Here is a 19,284-nt window from a genome sequence, read left to right as displayed (position 1 = left end):
CACTATGGATATTTTAGCCTGAGTGGGAGTCTAAGAGCTTGTCTTTTGTCCTATGGTTTCTAGTCACACGTAGTTATACTTAATCACTGTATAAAAACCATACAATTGATTAAACTTCTTTTACTATTTTTTCAATGTAACAGTCCTAACTATACCCTTCCTGCTCAGCTCTCAGCTGCAGACTAAGAAAAGTAAATGTCTGGCTGGTGAAACATGGCGGTATTTCCATCAGGAGTTGTTGGAGAACTTACACTCCAAATGAAAACTAATCATTTCGTTACTCCATGTTGGATGAGTAAACTTACAACTGCCAGTTTGCCACATCGACATCATAAAGTGACGGCACTTTTGTGTTTACACCTTCAACAATGAATTAGATCACAGGTTTTAAGATATTCTTTGTTCTGATTATCTGTCTAAACGAATGTTCTTCTAAGAGATTCTCCTAAGTATTGTGTCCAGTAATAAACTAACTTTCAGCCATATTAAAAAATATAATATTTTCTCACTTCCCCTCAGAAGTATTTAGCATGCAAAGAAAGAAAGTTGATTTTATTTGCTCTGGTTTTGAGGTAGTTTATGAGGTGTTAACTTCGACACAAGAGGAATTTTGATTGTGGTGTCACTCAGGATAATTAACAGAATTCATACTCAAATTTACCTCCATTGTGTTGGGGAGACAAAAACCTCAAAACCCAGACAAATAGAACCAAAAGTCTGCAAGGAGAATACATTTTTATTTCGCAATTTGGTTGACCTGACATTAGAAACTCCTTTTGGGTCTCTCAGCTGTGGATTTTTTGCTCTGTTTCTCCTTGTCTGAAACAGATAATAAAGCGTGCATGGACCATTTGCTCTCAAAGACCCTTACAGTATCATCATTAGTCCTGAACAGAGCAACATGAATTGCAGCTTTGATTAGGCCTCAGTTTCTGCTGATGGATTCCAGTCCACACAAAACATCTGCCCTCAACTTGATGTTATCAGGCTCATGCTTGGAAGGTTAAATAAGCCGTGACTTTGTAAATTGACGCGCGCCATTGATGTTGTTTGATTCAAATTCAGGTTGGTCTTTTAACTCCAATTTTTCATTTCCCCTTTGACTGCACATCTGTCCAACATCTGGCTATAGCACTTGTGCTCATCCCCTGACACGAGAGGAGTCATGGTGTGCCAAACTAACCCTATCCTCTGCCTTTCATTATATTCACACCAAAAACCCGGTGTGAGCACAAGCAGCTGCTGCTTTCCTCTTCTACTTCATTAATAATTCAAGAGCATTTATTCGCCATAAGTCCTCACGAGGAATTCTTGCCAGACTGAGCGAAGCAAGGCTGGACCTGATTGGGACTTGAACTTATTCTAAATGCTTGGAAATGGGCCAGAAATAATATATGTCACATTTAAAAGTACTCCTGCATGCAGTGTACATTTCCAAAGAGGGCTCTTCCTGCAGAGAACATAAAAAATCCAGTTGGTCTAAATTACTCTGCACCATCTCATCATTCATTAATGTTATCTTTCCTCAGCATAAGGTATAGGCTATCATCATGCTGTAAAGAAGCACTCCCTTAATCGACTGAATCGCTGGCCCATAGCCCCATTAAGAGGGCACTGTAACTCATACACGAACCATTTGTAAGAAAAGTGAGGACTGAGCTGGACATCAGATGTGATTTCATGATCCGGTTTTGCACCATTAAAGTTGTTGTTGTAAATCTCCGGTTTGAAGAGGACAGATTTACCGCTTACTGTTTGCGTTCCAGATAGTGACAACAGAAACCCGCAAACAATGAGACTGCGTCTCAGACGTTAAGCATTAACCTTTCTGAGTTTACTCTTGTGCAACCTGTTTGGCACACAGTACAGCGTTTGGTTTTATGCAGAAGAAGGGCTCAGCAGTGCAGTGGACACGTCCTTGTATAAGCAACTTATAATGGGAACAGAGGAGAATCATAACTGGCAAACTGTAAAAGGAAGCAAAACACTTCACAGCACAAGTACATGCCAAGTAAAACACAAGCTGTTCAGTTGTTGTTACATTCTGTTCACACTGCGTGTATTCAGACATGACTGCAGCACCTACACATCTATTGGATGGTTATAATGGAACTTTGTTCAAAATACAGTACAGCACCTCATCTGGAGTTATAATTATAAGTAACAATGACTGGCTGTTAGTTTGTGGCAATTTGGTGAATTAATTAATTTTCCACATTATGTTTACAGGTCTTGAGAAGTACTGGCATCACCCTCTCTGTAAATTTTTTAAATGGCACTGTCTACAGGCCCAGACCAGAATGTCTCTGCATGCAAATGGACAGTCGTAGCAACAAAACATGTGTTGTAGCTCTGAGATAGTGAACGTGGAAGCAGAGCATGCACAGCCCATAGCACAAGATGAAACATGAAATGTGCAGGAAATGTTTTCTTGCAGATGAACGACTCATCGTTGTTTTCATACTGAAACCACAGTACATGACCTCCTCTCCTGTGGGAAGGATAACACCCTGACACTGTTTTCATCAGGATTTGTGACAACCCTCCAGTCCCCCCCTGCCTCCCATGGGGCTATGAGTTCAGGGAGCATCTTGGTGGCCCAGAGGTGGCCCACACCTCTATCTGGGTGGATGGAAGTTGTGATCTCGTTGGGCGATCTCACTGACAAGGTCTGTCATTTTTGCCTTCAGGAGAAAATTTTTCGGATTAGATTTTTTTCTTTCTTCCTTTCTATTTTGCTGAAGAGTGACTATTGTTTATAGAAATGTCAACAATGAGTCCGTGGATGAATCCCTCAGTGATGGCTCATTTTTCTATTTGCTTGTTTGTCTCCTCTTTCCAACATGGGAAAATAACTTTGTACAGGCACATTTTTTTAGTTTTTCACCTCTTGCATACAGATTTCCCATTTCTCAGCCTCCTTTTTCAGTATCTGCTCATGTCAACAGCTGCAGTGCCCTTGAGACAGTATACTATTACTGACGGGATGTGCTGAAGGGCGGCTCTGGTGCAGGCGGGCCACTGTGTAGCAAGTTAGTCTGATAAGGAAGCCGGAATGCATTTCCAAAGGTCAAACAGAGTGATCTGCTGACGAATCTCCCAGCTTCCTTCTTTCCTGTGACCCTGCCTTGATCTTCCAGTGCCCCTGGTGTGTGGTGGTCACCTCTGCCACAACCACTGCCTCACTGTCCTTTCTTGTGTGAATCGTTTCCCCCAAACAAGACCTACTCGTCTTACCCGAATCCTGTCAATATCTTCCTGATGTTGCAGCCTGCCAATGGTTTGCTCAACCAAGTCACTAAACAAAAAAGGCAGCTTTACACTAGTTGTAACATATTTTTCTCTCTTTCAAGAAGGGAATTATGAGCCTTTGTTGAGCCCCAAACGTGAAATATCACCTAAAGTATAGATGTATTGCAAGATCCTACAAGATTAGGTAAAAAGTGCCTCATAGTGTCCTGAGAGAGGACTCCACTGATTTAGCACTGCACTCCTTTCATATGACCCTGATGGCAGGAGTAACATCTTTTCTTTTGCTGTCTGAAAGAAAGTTGGTGGTAATTAAAAAAACAAAAAACAAACTTGTATTCTGTCAGGCCTTGCCCATAACTGAACCATGACTTACCATGAGCAAATCAAGTCCCATGCTAGCTGGGATAAACCACAGAGAAATTGTTCGCCGTGGATGAATTCAATGCCTCAAACGCAATAGTAAAAGCTCTTCTGAGACAAGTTCCATGCTTGTCAGTTTCAATGCACTGTTGTAGTGAACTCGAGGCATGGAGTACATTAAGTTGGGAGATTATTTTGACAAGAACCAAAGAAATCACTCAGGCAAAACATTTTCTCTGTATTTAATATATAACAAAACAAATGTTACACATTACAGTCTCAAAGGAATGCCTCTGTTCTTGTAGACACATGTGCGTGTCTCCAGTCTCTTCTAACTGCAACATGAAATCTTTTCAGTGTAAAAGCATACATGTGTAACCAATCACATGACACAATATGCTTTATGTCAGCATACAAAAACAATGTGTTGTTTCCTCCAGCAGACAGTGAGTAAACTGTGTAAGTCAATGCTTGTAACACAGAAAACGTCATCTTTTGGAGTCAAGCTGTGGCAAGCGCGTGCACACACACACACACACACACACACACACACACACACACACACACACAGCTCTAAAGTAATGCAGTGATGTCTTTTGTTATTTGGTCCCTAATAAACACTTTGTTGTTGTGCACCACAGCTGCTGCCTACATGAAAGTAGTCAAACAATTCATTCATGTCATTTGGTCATAAAACGTTTAGCCGTCTGTGGCCTGTGTGCTGACACAGCAGGATTAATACCACATGGACATGTGCATCCTTTATACTATTAGCACTGATGTAACATATAGGGTCAGCACAGTAAGTTACATAATACTGTGCTTTTCAGAAGACACAGGAGCTACATCTATCTTCTCTTTATGATCAGTAGTCCTAGTTGAAGCCACCAGACAATGTTTAGAAGTATTCAGAGCCAAAAGAAAGCGGAGTAGTTAATAATTTGCCATGTGGGTGATGTAATTACCAATTGTAAGCACCTCAGCTTTCTTGAAAGGAACAGTTTGGCATTTTGGGAAATAAGCTTATTTGCCTTTTTGCCAAGAGTTAGGTGGTATTTTTACGCTAAATATGAAGCTGAAGCAAGACTGGAGGGCATCCAGCGCGTAAAACCACATCCATTTGTTTTTATACCTTGGTTTTTGCACAGATTAAAATCACAAGATAAATTCTGTGAATGAGTTGGGCTTTGGAGGTGCTGGCAGGAGGATTTTGTTTGGCCTTCACACAGAACCAGGAGAGGAGTTTCCAGTCTTCATGCAAAACTGAGATGATCAATCTAACTCTTAGCAAAAAAGCACATTCCCAAAAATATGAAACACAGAACACACACTTTAAATAATTCACAAAGCATTCAAATTTGCATGAAAGAACTCCAAATTGATTTCCAGTATTTGTCTGCAGGATTCAACTGATGTGACATGAGGTTATGATTACTAGTGAGGCAGCAGGACTGAAACACTGAGTCAGTCAGTGGCTCCGCTTAACAGCAGCAGCACTGCATGAAGCGGAGCTTTGAGCGGACATCAGTGTGCGAACACTTTGATTTACAGAGGCAAAACAGTTCAAATGAAGAGAATATAAATACAACTTGATACAAAAAGATTAACAATATTACTCTGCTGGTACTATCAATATTCAGTGCCTGTCACTTTACGCACATTGCACACAGGCAAACACACACAATACATTCCTAAATACACAGTACAGGCAATGATTTCACACATTTATGGTCACGTTTTTGGTTTTACAAAATGAGTGAAAATATTCATATGATTTCAGTATCAGCTCTATCATAAAACTAAGTGCTTTTAAACATGTCTATCAACTTTGTTATCACTTTGTTATCTGTCAAGCTTTTCTACATGACTCAGGCACATTCCTGTTAAAAGGATGCTGGATTGTCTTTTTTCTACTGTCAGACGTAACGCTGGCAGATTCTGACAGAAACAAATCAGCTGCAAATGTACATAGAATTATAGCCACTTATATTTAGAAACAGTGTTAATGTTAATTGAGTTTTGTAAGTTTCAAATCTGTGGTGGGTTGTCTACAGCTACAGCAGAGTACTCAGTCTCAGACATGTTGGAAGCCTCAATGAGACGTGCCAAGCCCGTCCTCGTGGAATACTTAAAGATGAAGGCCTTCATGAGGTCATAGCGGTAGTTCCTGTTGATGAAGTTGTAGAGGATGGGATTGAAACAGCAGTGGAGCAAGGACAGACACTGGGTGAGGTGTAAGGCTACATAGATCGCATTCTCCAGGCCACAGGTCAGAGGCACCAAACCCAGCTGAGACAAGGAATCGACCAGGAGGACGGCGTGGTAGGGCCCCCAGCAGCCCAGAAACACCACGATGTAGGCCAGGATTACTCTGCGGCTCACACGGCGCTCCTGCTCCACCGTGGAAAACGATGATGAGGAAGAAGAACAGGAAGAAGAGGAGCGGTTGAAAGCTTTGGCTAGCAGAGCGTAAAACACTGCGATGACAGGGAAGGGCAGAACAAAACCCAACAGGATGAAGCTCAGCTGCACGCCCACCATCCAATCCCTGGGGTTTTCCTCCGGGTACACGGGCCTGCACAGCATTGTGTCCCCGTGTGTTGACTTCACGGTTCGCAGGAAGTAGGTGTCTGGTAGGGAGGCGACCAGAGCCAGGAGCCACACCCCGACACACGCTCCGCGGCGGATTAGCTTCCTGCGCACGCCTCCCTCGTTGTCTCTGTGTTTTGTCACGCTGAGGTAGCGGTCCACGCTCATGCAGGCCAGGAAGAAGATGCTGCTGAAGAGGTTGACGGAGAACAGCAGGTGTGTGAGTTTACACGCCACCTCACCGAAGGGCCAGTGGCCATGCTGGGCGAGGGAGCTCACCCACACAGGCAGGGTGGCGCACACACATAGGTCCGCGACTGCCAGGTGGGTGATGTACGTGTGCATCTCATGGCGAGGGGTGGAGTCTCTTTGGGCACGGATGTTTACCCAGAGGACCAGAGCGTTAGCAGCCAGACCGATGATGAAGATAAAAGTGTAGAGGACGCACATGGAGTACAGCAGAGCGCTGCGGTTGAAGGCAGTGGCACACACCATCGCATCCACACTCGATATGTTGCTGAAGGTTTCAGAGACATTGGGGTCCCCAAACCACTCAAACAGGTCCTCCAGCTCACTGGTGCTCAGACTCATTTTTCAGCACTGGGAGAGGACCACTGACCACTGCAAGGTGACACACAACACCTCTGACTGGGAGAGATCCTGTAGAAACAAGACATCAACTCATCATTTCTTGTACCATTTGCATTTATCTGAATAAAGATTTAACGGCTAAATGCTACCACTTTTTATTCACTAGACCTTCTAGTATCATATTTAAAAATCAATTTTCTGTTTCATAAAGCAAGGCTTATTTTACCCATGTGGACCCAAACTGCATGAGCTAATAAAACATAAAGCCACTCATGTTGAGCCACCAGATCCTAAAGAATCTTAATGTGGTTAACTTGTTAAAACACAGCTTTCATGAGTTAACAGAGGCTCCCTGTTGTCATGTCACAAAGGTACCAGTTCTCTGTGATTGATGTGCAGTCAGGGCGCAGTACAATAAATGTTTACATTAGGTCCACTAGCACGGAGCACAGATTAGACATGAGGAAGTGGGATCGAGAAATCCAAACACAGTGTATTTCCTGAGCGTTCCAGGCATTCCAAGATAAAGCGTTTGGTCAGGGTTGGAAACATGATGCCATTTTCAAGAATGTTTTCCCTTAACATGCTTGTTATAATAAAAAAAAATCCCATGTTTCCCTTCTTGTTTTAAAGGAGAGGGTGTCAGAGGAGCTGTCACCACTCACATGATCAAAGAAAAAGCTGCTCAATACGTCATTTTACAACATCTGAATCTCATAACACAGGAACACATGCACACAATTTCAAATACAGGATATATTAACGTTATGAGTAAGGTGACTGCAGAAATATGTAAGATCACAGAGGTAGTAGTCTGGGGCTGCCTGGCATGCCAATAACCCTGGCATGATTCTTTTGAGACTTAAAGGCCACTGAAATTTTCACACTCAAAAGTTTTTTTTCTTTTTGCTGTGATGTCTCTCTCAGCTCCCCTAACTGGCAGCCTGCCACAGTGTGAAAGATCAGAGGTGAAAGGCAATAGATCAAAACCAGAACACGAGTGGCTTAACCCCGGCCGACTTGTGCACCCACAGAGTGAATTGTGTGCAGAGATCAGCGGGGGGCTTGACGCCTGCAAAATGGTCTGACTGAGGTTAAGAAGAGGGTCACTGACCACTGGGTGACACAGCACGCCGAAACGCTGTGAAATGTGACCGTGTCAGACATCTGTCTGTGGAGGAGACTTGTGCTGCACACAGGATAATTGGCACAAAGTCACCCAGGATGATGAAAGAAAGGGCAAAGTGAAAATTAGTATAGACAAGAACACCTGGAACGTATTAGGATGTGCAGCTGTCCACATGTGTTAGGTCTGCCTTTATTTTCTCCCATCAGTTACTGGTGTACTTCTATTTTATACTACTTTATACTTCTACTCCACCTCATTTCAGGGGCAAAACCTTTTTAATCCACATCATTTTTGTGACAGCTACAGTGACAGGCTATATCTCAGCTTCATATTTTATACCAGATGTATGATAAGCTTATAAGACATGATATATTTTTACAGATTAAAATACCCAATAATACGCAAAGGAGTCAAAATAAGCTCTACTTTGACCAGCTGCAACATCAAAATGCTGTTTACATTTAAATGGGGGCAGCCGTGGATCGGAGAGTCACCGGTTCGATTCCCCCACCGGACGGGCAGGAAAAATTTGGGTGTGGTGAAGTGATTAATGCGATAAAATGCCTGCCCGCCCGCCCCCTTCATTAGCCGGCTGATGTGCCCTTGAGCAAGGCACTTAACCCCCCAATATGCTCCCTGGGCGCTTGATGCTGCCCACTGCTCCTGTGTGTGTTTCACTGCATGTAATTTGCCGGGTGTTGCATGTGTGTGTTCAACTAAGGATGGGATAAATGCAGTAGTAAAATTCAGTATGTGTGTATGTAAAAATCTATATATACTGCCAATAAAAGTTGATTCTTCTGATTCTTCTTCTTCTGAAATGCGCTGGTAAGACTACTGAAATAATCTAAAACATTTTTTTTTGCAATAATCTGACATAGTAAACAGATTTTTGCAGATGTTCAGTTCACTGGATTAGCCAGATATTCCTATCTGGTTACTGTATCTATTAGCAGTTAACTGCAATATGAAATTACATACACTGTGATAGAAAATCTTACACTTTTATTCCACTTCTAACAGGAGTTTAAGAGGAATTTTAGTACCTTATAAGTACTTTTGTCTTCGCTTCTTGCCTCTAATGGACTGTTTCTTGTTTGGTATTGCTACTTCTACCAAGCGATGCATATAAATACTTCTTGCGCCACTTGCTGCAATGAAAAAAGCTCCTTCAACAAATGTCAGAAACTTGAAATTTAATTTTACTTTCAGTTTTTTTTTTTTTTTAAGACACTGGCGAGTGCTACTCATTTGAAAGAGGTATTTTCTATGCTGAGATAATCCCTCACAATGGTCTCTGTCTAATTCCCTTATATTATATGGAAACTACCTGGAGGTGCCAGGTAGCCCCACAGGCTTCAAGCTAATTAACTTTTTAACACCCACACATCAGATAACAGACAGGACCCATCTCTCCCTCTCTCTTACTCCTCTCTCCCTGCTTCTTCTCCCCTTTTCACCCAGCGAGCATCCAGTTACAAATTAGCTGAAAACGCCTTTTGTTGCTCAATACACACAAAATAAAAGGCCATTTTCATGTGCTAATGCCGGCCAAGGAGAATAGTGCAGGTGCAGCACGTTTCACAGAAGTTTCTCCTGTCAGTCTCCATTTACATGCTTTCGTTTGGGATTAAAAAGAAAATTCTTTTAGAGACAGGTCTGCGCGTGGATAAAAGCGGTTGTAAAAGTACCAAATCCGACAAAAGAACCCAGACTGCTGCTGACGACACACACACACACACACACACACAGTCATTGTTGTCATTGTTGATCTGTATCAGCTCAGGCTGGAAACAAACTTCTCTTATCAAATGTCAGCATGGTATACAGTAGCCTGGCTCCGCGTTTGGACGGGGAGGCAAATACGCAGCGCTCGGAAGATGGAGAAGTAAATAAAAGAATTACCACAAAAATGTTACTGACGCAGACTGCTTTTTTTAAAAAAGAAATCCGTCCGAGGTTTTTTAAACACTGTAGAGAATACGATTTTACCCCTGTTTGGTATCTGGGAAAACAAGTTAATAAAGTTCTTAAATGTCCTTAAACAGTTCATGAGTTCACATGCGCAGTAGGCTACAACAGAATGAGCATCTCCAAGGCTTTACGTGTTGTTCTAACGCCGACAAACTACCTGAACACTCACTTCTCCTGCCTCATACGAGCTCTTTGAAGCCGCTTACCTGTGTTTGGTTCTCCTCCCTCGCTGAAGTCTCTTCTTGTACACAACAGATTTGTTTTTCGCCGGCGGATGACCAAGACCTCTGCAGGGAACTGGTGCGCGTTACCCTCCGCCTTCTTGAATGAATCTGAGCCTGTTCCTTGTTCTGCACTTGCTGGTAATCGGAAGAGCTACGCCTCCAAGGCTGGTCCTAACGGCCATGCGTATTGACATGGCATCGCCTCAGGGGTTCAGTCAACAGCAAGCAGCCCAACGAGTTTCGGTCAAGAAGAGATCAACATGAAAACAAAACGCGGAATTTCCTGCTTGTAAGACACATAATACACGTTCACATTAGTGGATATTATGTTTTATACTTCATGCAACGTCTATAAGATGACATACACCGCACTATACAGGTTTGTGTAATCATTATCAGTGTATTATACAAAGCTTTTTAAAACCGTTGTAAACGACACTCCTCACGTTTTTGTTTCCTGTTTTTCTTTTCCCACAGAATTAAGGTTAACAGGCCTGTAAAATAAGAAATGTATGCGATGTTCAGCATTACACTGCGTTTGCTTTAAACGTGTCCTGCAGGCCCCGACGAAAATGTCACATGAAATGTCAAATGAAATCTGCCTTTTCACATGTGAAAATCACAAGTGAATCTTATCACAAGCTCACGTGAATGAAAAATCTCTGCAAGAACTTTTACATTTTCACATGAGTTACATGCATTCATACGGGATGGCTTTGTTTTATTCACACGTGGATTTGAATTTCTATACGCCAGTTCTGGTACCCTGACAGTGATACTGCTACAATAGAGTATTTCATCAGATACCCTGAAAGGGTCAACACAAGGTTGCTAAATAAGGTAAAGTTTTGACACACACACACACACACATTGATTTGCCAGTTCTGTCAAAAACATTGTGCTCATCTTCAAAACAGCACAGACTGTATGCCTTGCAGCTGCTGCAGTGATGGGCCACTCACACACAGCATTAAACTGAAGACTTTTTAAGGTAAGTGGTTGTCATGGTAGAAAATACAATAATATTGTACTGTATATGGAAACTGAAACACAACTGTACATTTTGACACTACTTGCTTGTATTAAGAATTAAGAAGAAGAATTAAGAATCACTTTATTGACAGTATATATATTTTTACATGCACACACTGAATTTGTCTTCTGCATTTGACCCATCCTTAGTTGAACACACATGCAACACCCAGCAAATTACACAAAGGAGCAGTGGGCTGCCACTATCAAGCACCCGGGGAGCAAATTAGGGGGTCAAGTGCTTTGCTCAAGGGCACATCAGCCGGCTAATGGAGGGGGAGAACATTTTTCGCATTAATCACTCCACCACACCCAAATTTGTGCGACCCGTCCGGTCGGGGAATCGTACCGGCAACCCTCCTTGCACCTTCTCCAATCTCAAGGCCACGGCTCCTGACTCCCATATATGGGCCAATGACACATAATAAACAATAAAAGTGGATTAAACTGAATTTTATAACGATGTGTGTCTACAACTTCCTCAGTTGAAATCATATAATTTGTGTAAAGTATGTAACACAATAGTCTGTATGATCGAGGATAGGATGTTATGTTATTATTGTTTTTCATACAAAGCAAACAGTATATGAATTCAGTAGTAAGAGGGTTGTAATTTTATAATAAAAAAACAGTAACATGTTACATCCAGTGTCATAGCTTTTATGGGCTTTCATCATAACTTCATTGCTGCCATAAAATAACGTCACCCTTTAAGCCACAATGTGTGCAAAGGTCTATTAAACATAATACACAATACACATGAACCACATAGAAACCACAGTACAAGGGCACCTCCTTGTGCTCCCTCTAGTGCTCCACCCAGGTTACCTAAATATGAAACCAGACCTGTAGACACCCGGTAAACCACATGCAGTCTTCTGCTTCCGCCCAAAACCAACAAACGCCCCACAGAGGTAACCGAAAAATAACGAACAACTCTGAAGACTATTTACCATTTAGTTTATATTTCACTCTAATGCCAGTTTCTGTTATTCAGGCTCTTTCTGATCACTCTGGCCAAATTAAGTGCAAGGGGATTGATTTTTTTTATTTATTATTATTCCTTTTAATAACACAATGCTTGTCCTGAAACCATTAACAAGTCCAGCTGCAGAAGCCTTGTTGTTTCATTGTTGTTTGAGCCTTATTCACTCTCATTTCATCCACATCCTTTGGAAGCAGCACAAAGCCATGTGGGAGGCTCATGTGTTTACTGAAAGCTGCTGAAAGCTCACCTGCAACTCTGGTGGCCTCACAGCTGCTCTCACCAGGCTAATTAACCCCAAGTTCAATACAGAGACGGGATCATGGAGAGGAAACAGTGGGATTTATAAAAGTACACGCATTAAATCAATCATGATAATATACTTTGATAGAGCTCATAAGTGAAAGCAATTCTTCTGATGTCATGCCCAATGATTGAAGTACTGATAGAACCTGGTGCAGTATGTTCAGCATGTTTGCTTAGGGAAAAGATATCTCTGAGTTGCACAGGTCACCCCACTGAAGTTTATTATGACTGTATGGCTCGTATTCAGTGATGAAATACAACCGGTAGGCTACTCTGACCTCATTAAAGAGCAAAGTATTGAAGTCAGTTTCAGTGAGGCTTTAAAGAAAGCTCCCACTACGCACGCATACCCATTGTCCTCCATATCAGGAGCATCGGGGGGATTTGTAAGCCTTTCTGATAAGCATCCGTAGCCTTGCAGACTGCTGCCAACCTCTGTTCTGCAGTCCTCATTCACAGAGAGGCCGGACTGGGAACAACAGGGGTGTGTGGGTGTGTGTGTGTGCGTGTTGTCTGAGAAAAGGCTGTCAAGCTAGAATACACTGCTGGAAAAATGTTCTCGTCAGGAATGTAATTAGAATATTGTGGAAGAGATTACTTTGAGTAATGCAGTAGTTCAGAAACAAGCACATGTACACACAGCAGTAAGTATAACACCAAATAGCATTTAATGCTGAGGGCAAAATTAGATAAAATGAACAAAAGTGAAAATAAATTATTAAGGTGACTGGCTTTTTCTCTGCACTTCAAACTCTTTTGCACTTTGCACAAATTTGTTCAAAGTTGGTTTTTACCTGTGTTACATACTTTATTTATTCCAGCTAAGACATTTCCCTCAGAGCTTGGCTGAGGCCAAAAACAGAGCTAAAAGAGAGAGGGCGTGTTGGATTTATAGTCAAAGGCGGCTGGAAACACAACTACAAACGAATGCTAATGTTGCTTCCTGTCTGCTGCATGTGCAATGAAAGCAACTGTCGAAAGGTGAAAGGTCAGTAACACAGGTACTTCCAGCGTTGTTTCAATGGTACAAGTAAAAGTAAATAATACATATATTTGCATGCATGCACATCAACAGATCCGATATTCATCATTTTTCTTGATAATTTTTTTCAATCCAATTTCCAGCAAAATAAATTCATTTAAAAATATGCCACTCTGGTAAAGTACAAGTACCTTAAAACAGAACTTGAGTAAAGGCACTTAGTTGCATTCTATCACTGCTTATGTCCACGCTATACATGAGACATGCATTGCAAGTATGTTTGTTCTATACGAGGAGTCGGTCATCTGTTGCTCAGGTTTCTGCCCAGTTTTCCCCCTCGTTACAGAGTGAAAGAGTGAAACTCATATAAACTGCAGGTCTAAGAGTTTTGCTGCATTTGTGTGTTCATGCTCAAAACAACAGCCAGGGTTTTATTTGTCTGCTATTCAAACACCATTAAAAGTTTTTTTGGAGAGTGCACTGAAACAGTACGGCTTCTTTCGACCACTCCTTAAATATTTTGGACAAAGCCGAGTTCATCGAACACATTTTCGCAAACAGGATAAACAGATCGAGAGATTAGGAGATGGAAAAGGGAAGGCTGGCTGAAAGGGGGAAACAGAAGTGACGTAAAGAATGAGGCGGGTGAATGGGGATGTGGGAAAGAAAGGTTGAGAAAAACGTAGGAAGAAAGACTGTGAGTTATTGCTAATGACTGTGGGGGAGGGGGGGTCTGACAGACACAATCTACTTTTGTGCAAATCTCCATTCAGATGATCCTTCTCAAACTCATTCTCAGCCACATTTTTACCATCAACAGTAGACCTCCCTCCTACTCGGAGGCTCCTTTTTGCATTTCTCTTCTCCCCTACATTCCTTCTCTTCTAACCTCAGCTTTCACTTAATTACTTATTCATTTGCAATTATCTTTCAGGTCGATAAGGGCTCGTGTGAGTGCTGCTTTCAGTTTCACTCACATGGAGTGGATGGAGCTTGTGAAGGAGTGTGTGAAACTGATGAAGTAATGGACCTAGTGTAGTCAGTATTCAAAGGACAAAAAAAACGGCGGCTATTTGTTCGATTGGATTCTGTTTTGGGTTTGCGAGCCAGCGTTTTGTCACTGCAAGCTTGAGATGATGTGATCTTCTCTGTCTCTCAGGGTTATGTTCATGCAGGTGCACATTTGGCAGGAAGAGTGCGTCCCTGTCAGGAAATGTAGCAATCGAGGCATTCCTCACATTGACAGAGCATCCCTCACACCAGCCCATAAATACTAGTGAAACCCGAGAACTTCTCAAATGTAAAACACGAAGAGAGAAAGAGAAGATATACTGAGAGGCTTTGTGTGAAAAGGAGTGTGAAAAAAAAAATTGTTGGATTTTTTTTTTGTTTTTTTTGTTTAGAAACAAGTTATTGATGTGGTGAACTTACAGCTGACACTTTCTTATTTATACATGCAGCACCAACATTAATATTCATTTGGAGTTGGAATCCTTAGGTCTTTTCTCCCTCCTTTTAAACCAGAAATCTCCGAGGAAAATATCTAACTCTATAGTTGCCAAATGCCTGACTATGTTCATCAGCTACTTACTAACCTCATCTGTCTGCCATTTGCTGTCGGGCAGGTAGCGTATGTGGGCCTTTTGGGAGTTTATTCACTGGAAATAGATGTTCGCTGTGGCTGGGAGTGACACTGATGTGAGCGGTGAGAGTGAAGCTGACAACGGTGTTGTGTGATCTGAAAGTCGCAAAACCTTCCAAACACGTGTTCATCTGAGCCAGAAGACAAAGAGTCCACAGCCTGATGATGACATGATAATATTTGCCATTTAGCACTAAGTATAGCTTAGCTCATTAGTTTTGCAGGTATTTGTTCATGAAGCAAAGTATCAAACAAAACTAAATTCTGACCACTTGATGGCAGTAAATGAAAATTTTATTAATGTTATTAATGTAGTCATGGAAACATGTAAATGTAAACATGTAATTTCATGTAGTTACTTTATTTGCATGCAAAGTCATTACATGGGTTGAATTATTTAAGTATTGTGTATTTTGTTACTTTTTCAGTTGATTGGTATTGCGCTCTTCTCTCTCTCTCTCGCTCTCTCTCTCTCTCTCTCTCTCTCTCTCTCTCTCTCTCTCTCTCTCTCTGTCTTTCTATGACCTCACTGAATCTGTCAGTACCTTCATACTTATCTGTTGACCATGACTGCTGTGGATCATACAGTCCATTGACTTTGTCTATCATCTCTGCACACAGCAGTAACCAAGTTCTGCTTTTCCAAAGTTCTACAGGTTTCTTTCCACTGCTAGTCCTTTCAGCACTCTTGCACACACGCACACACACACGCACACACATGTTTAGTACTCTGAGCCAGGTCATTGGGATGATGGGTAAAAGCTGAAGAAAAGTCTTGCTCCAGGGGACATTGAGCGTCCAGTGTGGATTAGTGAATGACAGAGTCTGTCCACAGGCTGCATGAGAAGGTGTCCGTCTCATTCTGTTCCCTGGGGGCTGTAGCTCTAATCTAGTAATCCTATCTTGACAATCCAGGTGTATGCTTTAAAACATGCTGCCTTTCCATGCTGCTGACAGTAAGACAGAGAGTTCACAAATAAGGTGGCTAACTTTCACCCCTATTGTCCCGTCACACCAAATGAAAAATGGTCCATCAGCGCTGCTGGAATGTGCTGGTGTTTTAGAGACGCCTGCAGCAACAGCTTCACCGGCTACATTACACTAGCCTATGGCTGTGAGTGAAAGCAGTGCTGACATATTGTCACAGGGATCAAGTTCACGGTTTAACTTGAGGTTGAAATTTTTAAGTTGCATCAATGGTAAACATGCCAATTTAACATTAACAAAGCGATGGTACGATTGCAAACAAGAACTGTCACGTTTTGTATGAGCGTGAGCACTGAGAGAAAACCAAACACTGTAGGGTTTATTGAGATAAACACAACTTCGCAGCACTCAAACAAGAGATAATGTAGATAAACATGCTAGTAGAATGAAGCCTGTTTCGCTTTCCTGGAAAAAGATCTGAATGGTGATACATTATAAATATCACGTCCTTTAAAAAATGACCCTGCGGCACCAAAAGATTGATCAAAATCACCAGAACAACATGTGATGGAAAATTACCTCAGGCCATTTTATACTGTCCCAGGTGGTTCCCATTCACAGTCTCTTTGCTAGTTGCATGCACACAAGCAAACGCAGCACTGCAAGGGGATCACGGCCAGGATGTGGCGACCCAGGCAGCATCTGGAGTTTAGCCCTGTGCGCCTGGAGCTCCGAGCGAGGGGCACTTGCACTAGCACTACCATTCATCCAGTCTTTCTTCATTGTCTCATCTCTAACCCTGAGATTCAGTTACATCTATTACTCACAGGCGAAAACATGAGGCCATGTGTAGTCTTTCATTGCGTATGCTGAGGTGTGACAGTGGGCGAAATACACAAGGAAGATGCATGAAACAAAAGGCAGAAAGAGGATCGAATCAGAGTGGAGAAAGGAAAGGGGAGTCCGCATCGGAGTCAATGGATCAAACAAAAGTGACCATGTGTCTGTTTCTCCCATTATTCCCATCACTTTGTGGTGGAGATGGTAGAGATCTGCTTCTCATTACAATACAGAAAAGGATTCAGAAAAGAGAATAATGACTGACTGCAGTCTGAAGTCTGTTGCACTGACACCCCAAACCACCAAAAGGCTTCCCCCGGATCTCCCAGCTACACTCAATCCTCTGATTGTAAATACGAAACAGCTTTGCCGCCCCACGTCAGCACCCCAGTACCAGGCACTCCATACATCAGAGCCTGAATGGAGGCCAATAGCGTGACGTCCATCCATTCATCAAAACCATGACAGCAGGCCCTCCATGTAAGTGTTTCAAAGTTGCACAGTCTGCCTGGGTCCTATCACAGCTAGCTGAGTGAAGTGCACGTCAGGAGCCTGATCCGTGAAAGTGTTTGTTTATATGTGGTAAAATGGAGTCGGCTCCCCCGACGAGTCCGCCTCCAATGAACATTCAGACCCCTAATGAGCAAAAGATGCGTGAAAAGTCCCATTGTGGTTAAAGTTTCCTGTGTATTTTCACACTGGTGAGAGGAGAAGACTAATACAAAAGAAGGATGGAGATGAGGATGAAAAGAGCGAGGCATGAAAGACACATCCTGCAAAAGTTCATGAAAAGGGGAAGGAGGCAGTGATTGTTATTATTTTTTCACTCATGTTTTTCTCTCCTTTTTTGGACCTTTTAAAAAGTCTCTTGACTCTATTTGTGGTCATGTTCCTCCGCAGCTGCTGCAGTCCACCCTTTTTATCATTTTTCTAACCAGCTGTTCAGTCTGTGATCACAAGCATAGGACCCTGGGAGATTTATCTTTGATGCACACACACGCACACACACACACACACACACACACCAGACCCTTTTCAGATACCCAAGCAAGTAGTTTATGCCTTGAATTTATGAGAAAATAAGACCATGAAAATACTTTATCTTCTGTCAAGCTAAAGGTAGATCAACCTGAAATATTTTTTTTCTCAGTTATGCAGTCCATGTATCAAGAACAAGTTATCCCCTGAAGTACAACTATTTTAGCATTGTCGAATGCTTGCGAAAGGGGAATGTAAAGAAGTGTTTTGTAGGACTATCAGTCTCATATTTTTTCTTTTAACAAGGACTGTATGCTGTAAGAAAAACTTGATTTAAGAGGCTGCTGTGATTGGTGTGTTTTGGGGAATGATTGTGCTCGGATGTCAGAGTGAATTCCTCACTTTCGTAATCACGGGGAAAGTACAATGGACGCTCTGTGATGCAAAGGTAAAGGGGCAGTAACGCATAAAGGGAAACGCTAGTGAAGTTCTTCATTAAAAACCTTTCCTGCTGCCAATCTTAATATAACTACCCCAAACTGTGCCTCACTTTCCCCATGTGTGCACACACATGGACTCACTCTCACACAATCACATTGGCAAAGTTCAACAAGTTGCGGTTTGTGTTGAGCTGTAATTGATTGGATTTTAATGTAGCCTGAGCGAGTGAGAGGATGGTTGATATAAATAACTCGCCTCATTTCTTAGCCAGCCTCTTTTCTTCTTGCACTTTACCATCTCTCTCTGCCTCTCTGTTTCTCTCTCTCCCTGTCTGTTTTGGGTCATAGTGTTTAATGACTGGCCTGTTGTTAACCCTGTGACATCTGGTGCAAACACAGGGACCCATTTGTGGCCTAATCAAAACACCCAAAAGTCAATGAAGAACAATCAGTCACATCTGGCTCAGCCGTATTCTCAACTCTATCACTCAAATCTCAGCTCACTTTAAAGGAATCATGTCTTTATGTATATTTGCAGATCTGCATCTTGGACTTTATTTCTGTCCTTTAAAAGGATATTTGGACTTTTTGGGAAATTGACTTTTTACTTGCTTTTAAGAGTTAGATGAGAGGATCGATAATATTAAGGTATTGCTAACTGTTAGCTTTAGCTTAGCTTTATTTGAACATTTCATCCAGTTCTGTCCAGTGGTCACAAAAACCAGCCTTTCTCATCAGCTATTATATGTCTCATTAGTTTAATCTTTACCAAACAGTAACCTGGAAAAAGAACAGTGTGGCACATAACCGCCATAAACCACAACTAGGCATTTTCACACTTACAAAGTTAACAGTTAATTTATAACATGTAAATTAGGGAGGAATTTTAGAGGGTCTGGTAGGTGGATGTTGTTACAGCAGGCTCGTTGTTTCTGAAAATAGCACTGATCTTCTGACTGACATTAGAAATGGAGAACATCAAGGCTGCAGCAGCACTAACCACCCACTGTCTGAAATCAATTCAACTCTCTGC

The 19,284-nt window shown here is 42.0% G+C and overlaps 1 protein-coding gene across 1 annotated transcript; it reads right to left on the bottom strand.

Annotated features, from left to right (window-relative positions):
* Positions 1-3,840: 3,840 nt before the first annotated feature.
* LOC124067393 (atypical chemokine receptor 3-like) lies at positions 3,841-10,258 on the bottom strand. The gene is made up of 2 exons (XM_046404710.1): positions 10,102-10,258; positions 3,841-6,861 (listed from the first exon to the last, which is right to left on the bottom strand). Exon 2 carries the CDS (start codon positions 6,790-6,792, stop codon positions 5,641-5,643), a length of 1,152 nt encoding a protein of 383 aa, XP_046260666.1. The 5' UTR covers positions 6,793-6,861; positions 10,102-10,258; the 3' UTR covers positions 3,841-5,640.
* Positions 10,259-19,284: the final 9,026 nt, after the last annotated feature.

Source organism: Scatophagus argus, chromosome 11, assembly GCF_020382885.2.
Source record: "Scatophagus argus isolate fScaArg1 chromosome 11, fScaArg1.pri, whole genome shotgun sequence".
In the NCBI taxonomy this organism is placed as follows: Eukaryota; Metazoa; Chordata; class Actinopteri; family Scatophagidae; genus Scatophagus; species Scatophagus argus.
The sequence above is the reverse complement of the archived record's forward strand: the minus strand, read 5'-3'. Positions and strand labels throughout refer to the sequence as shown.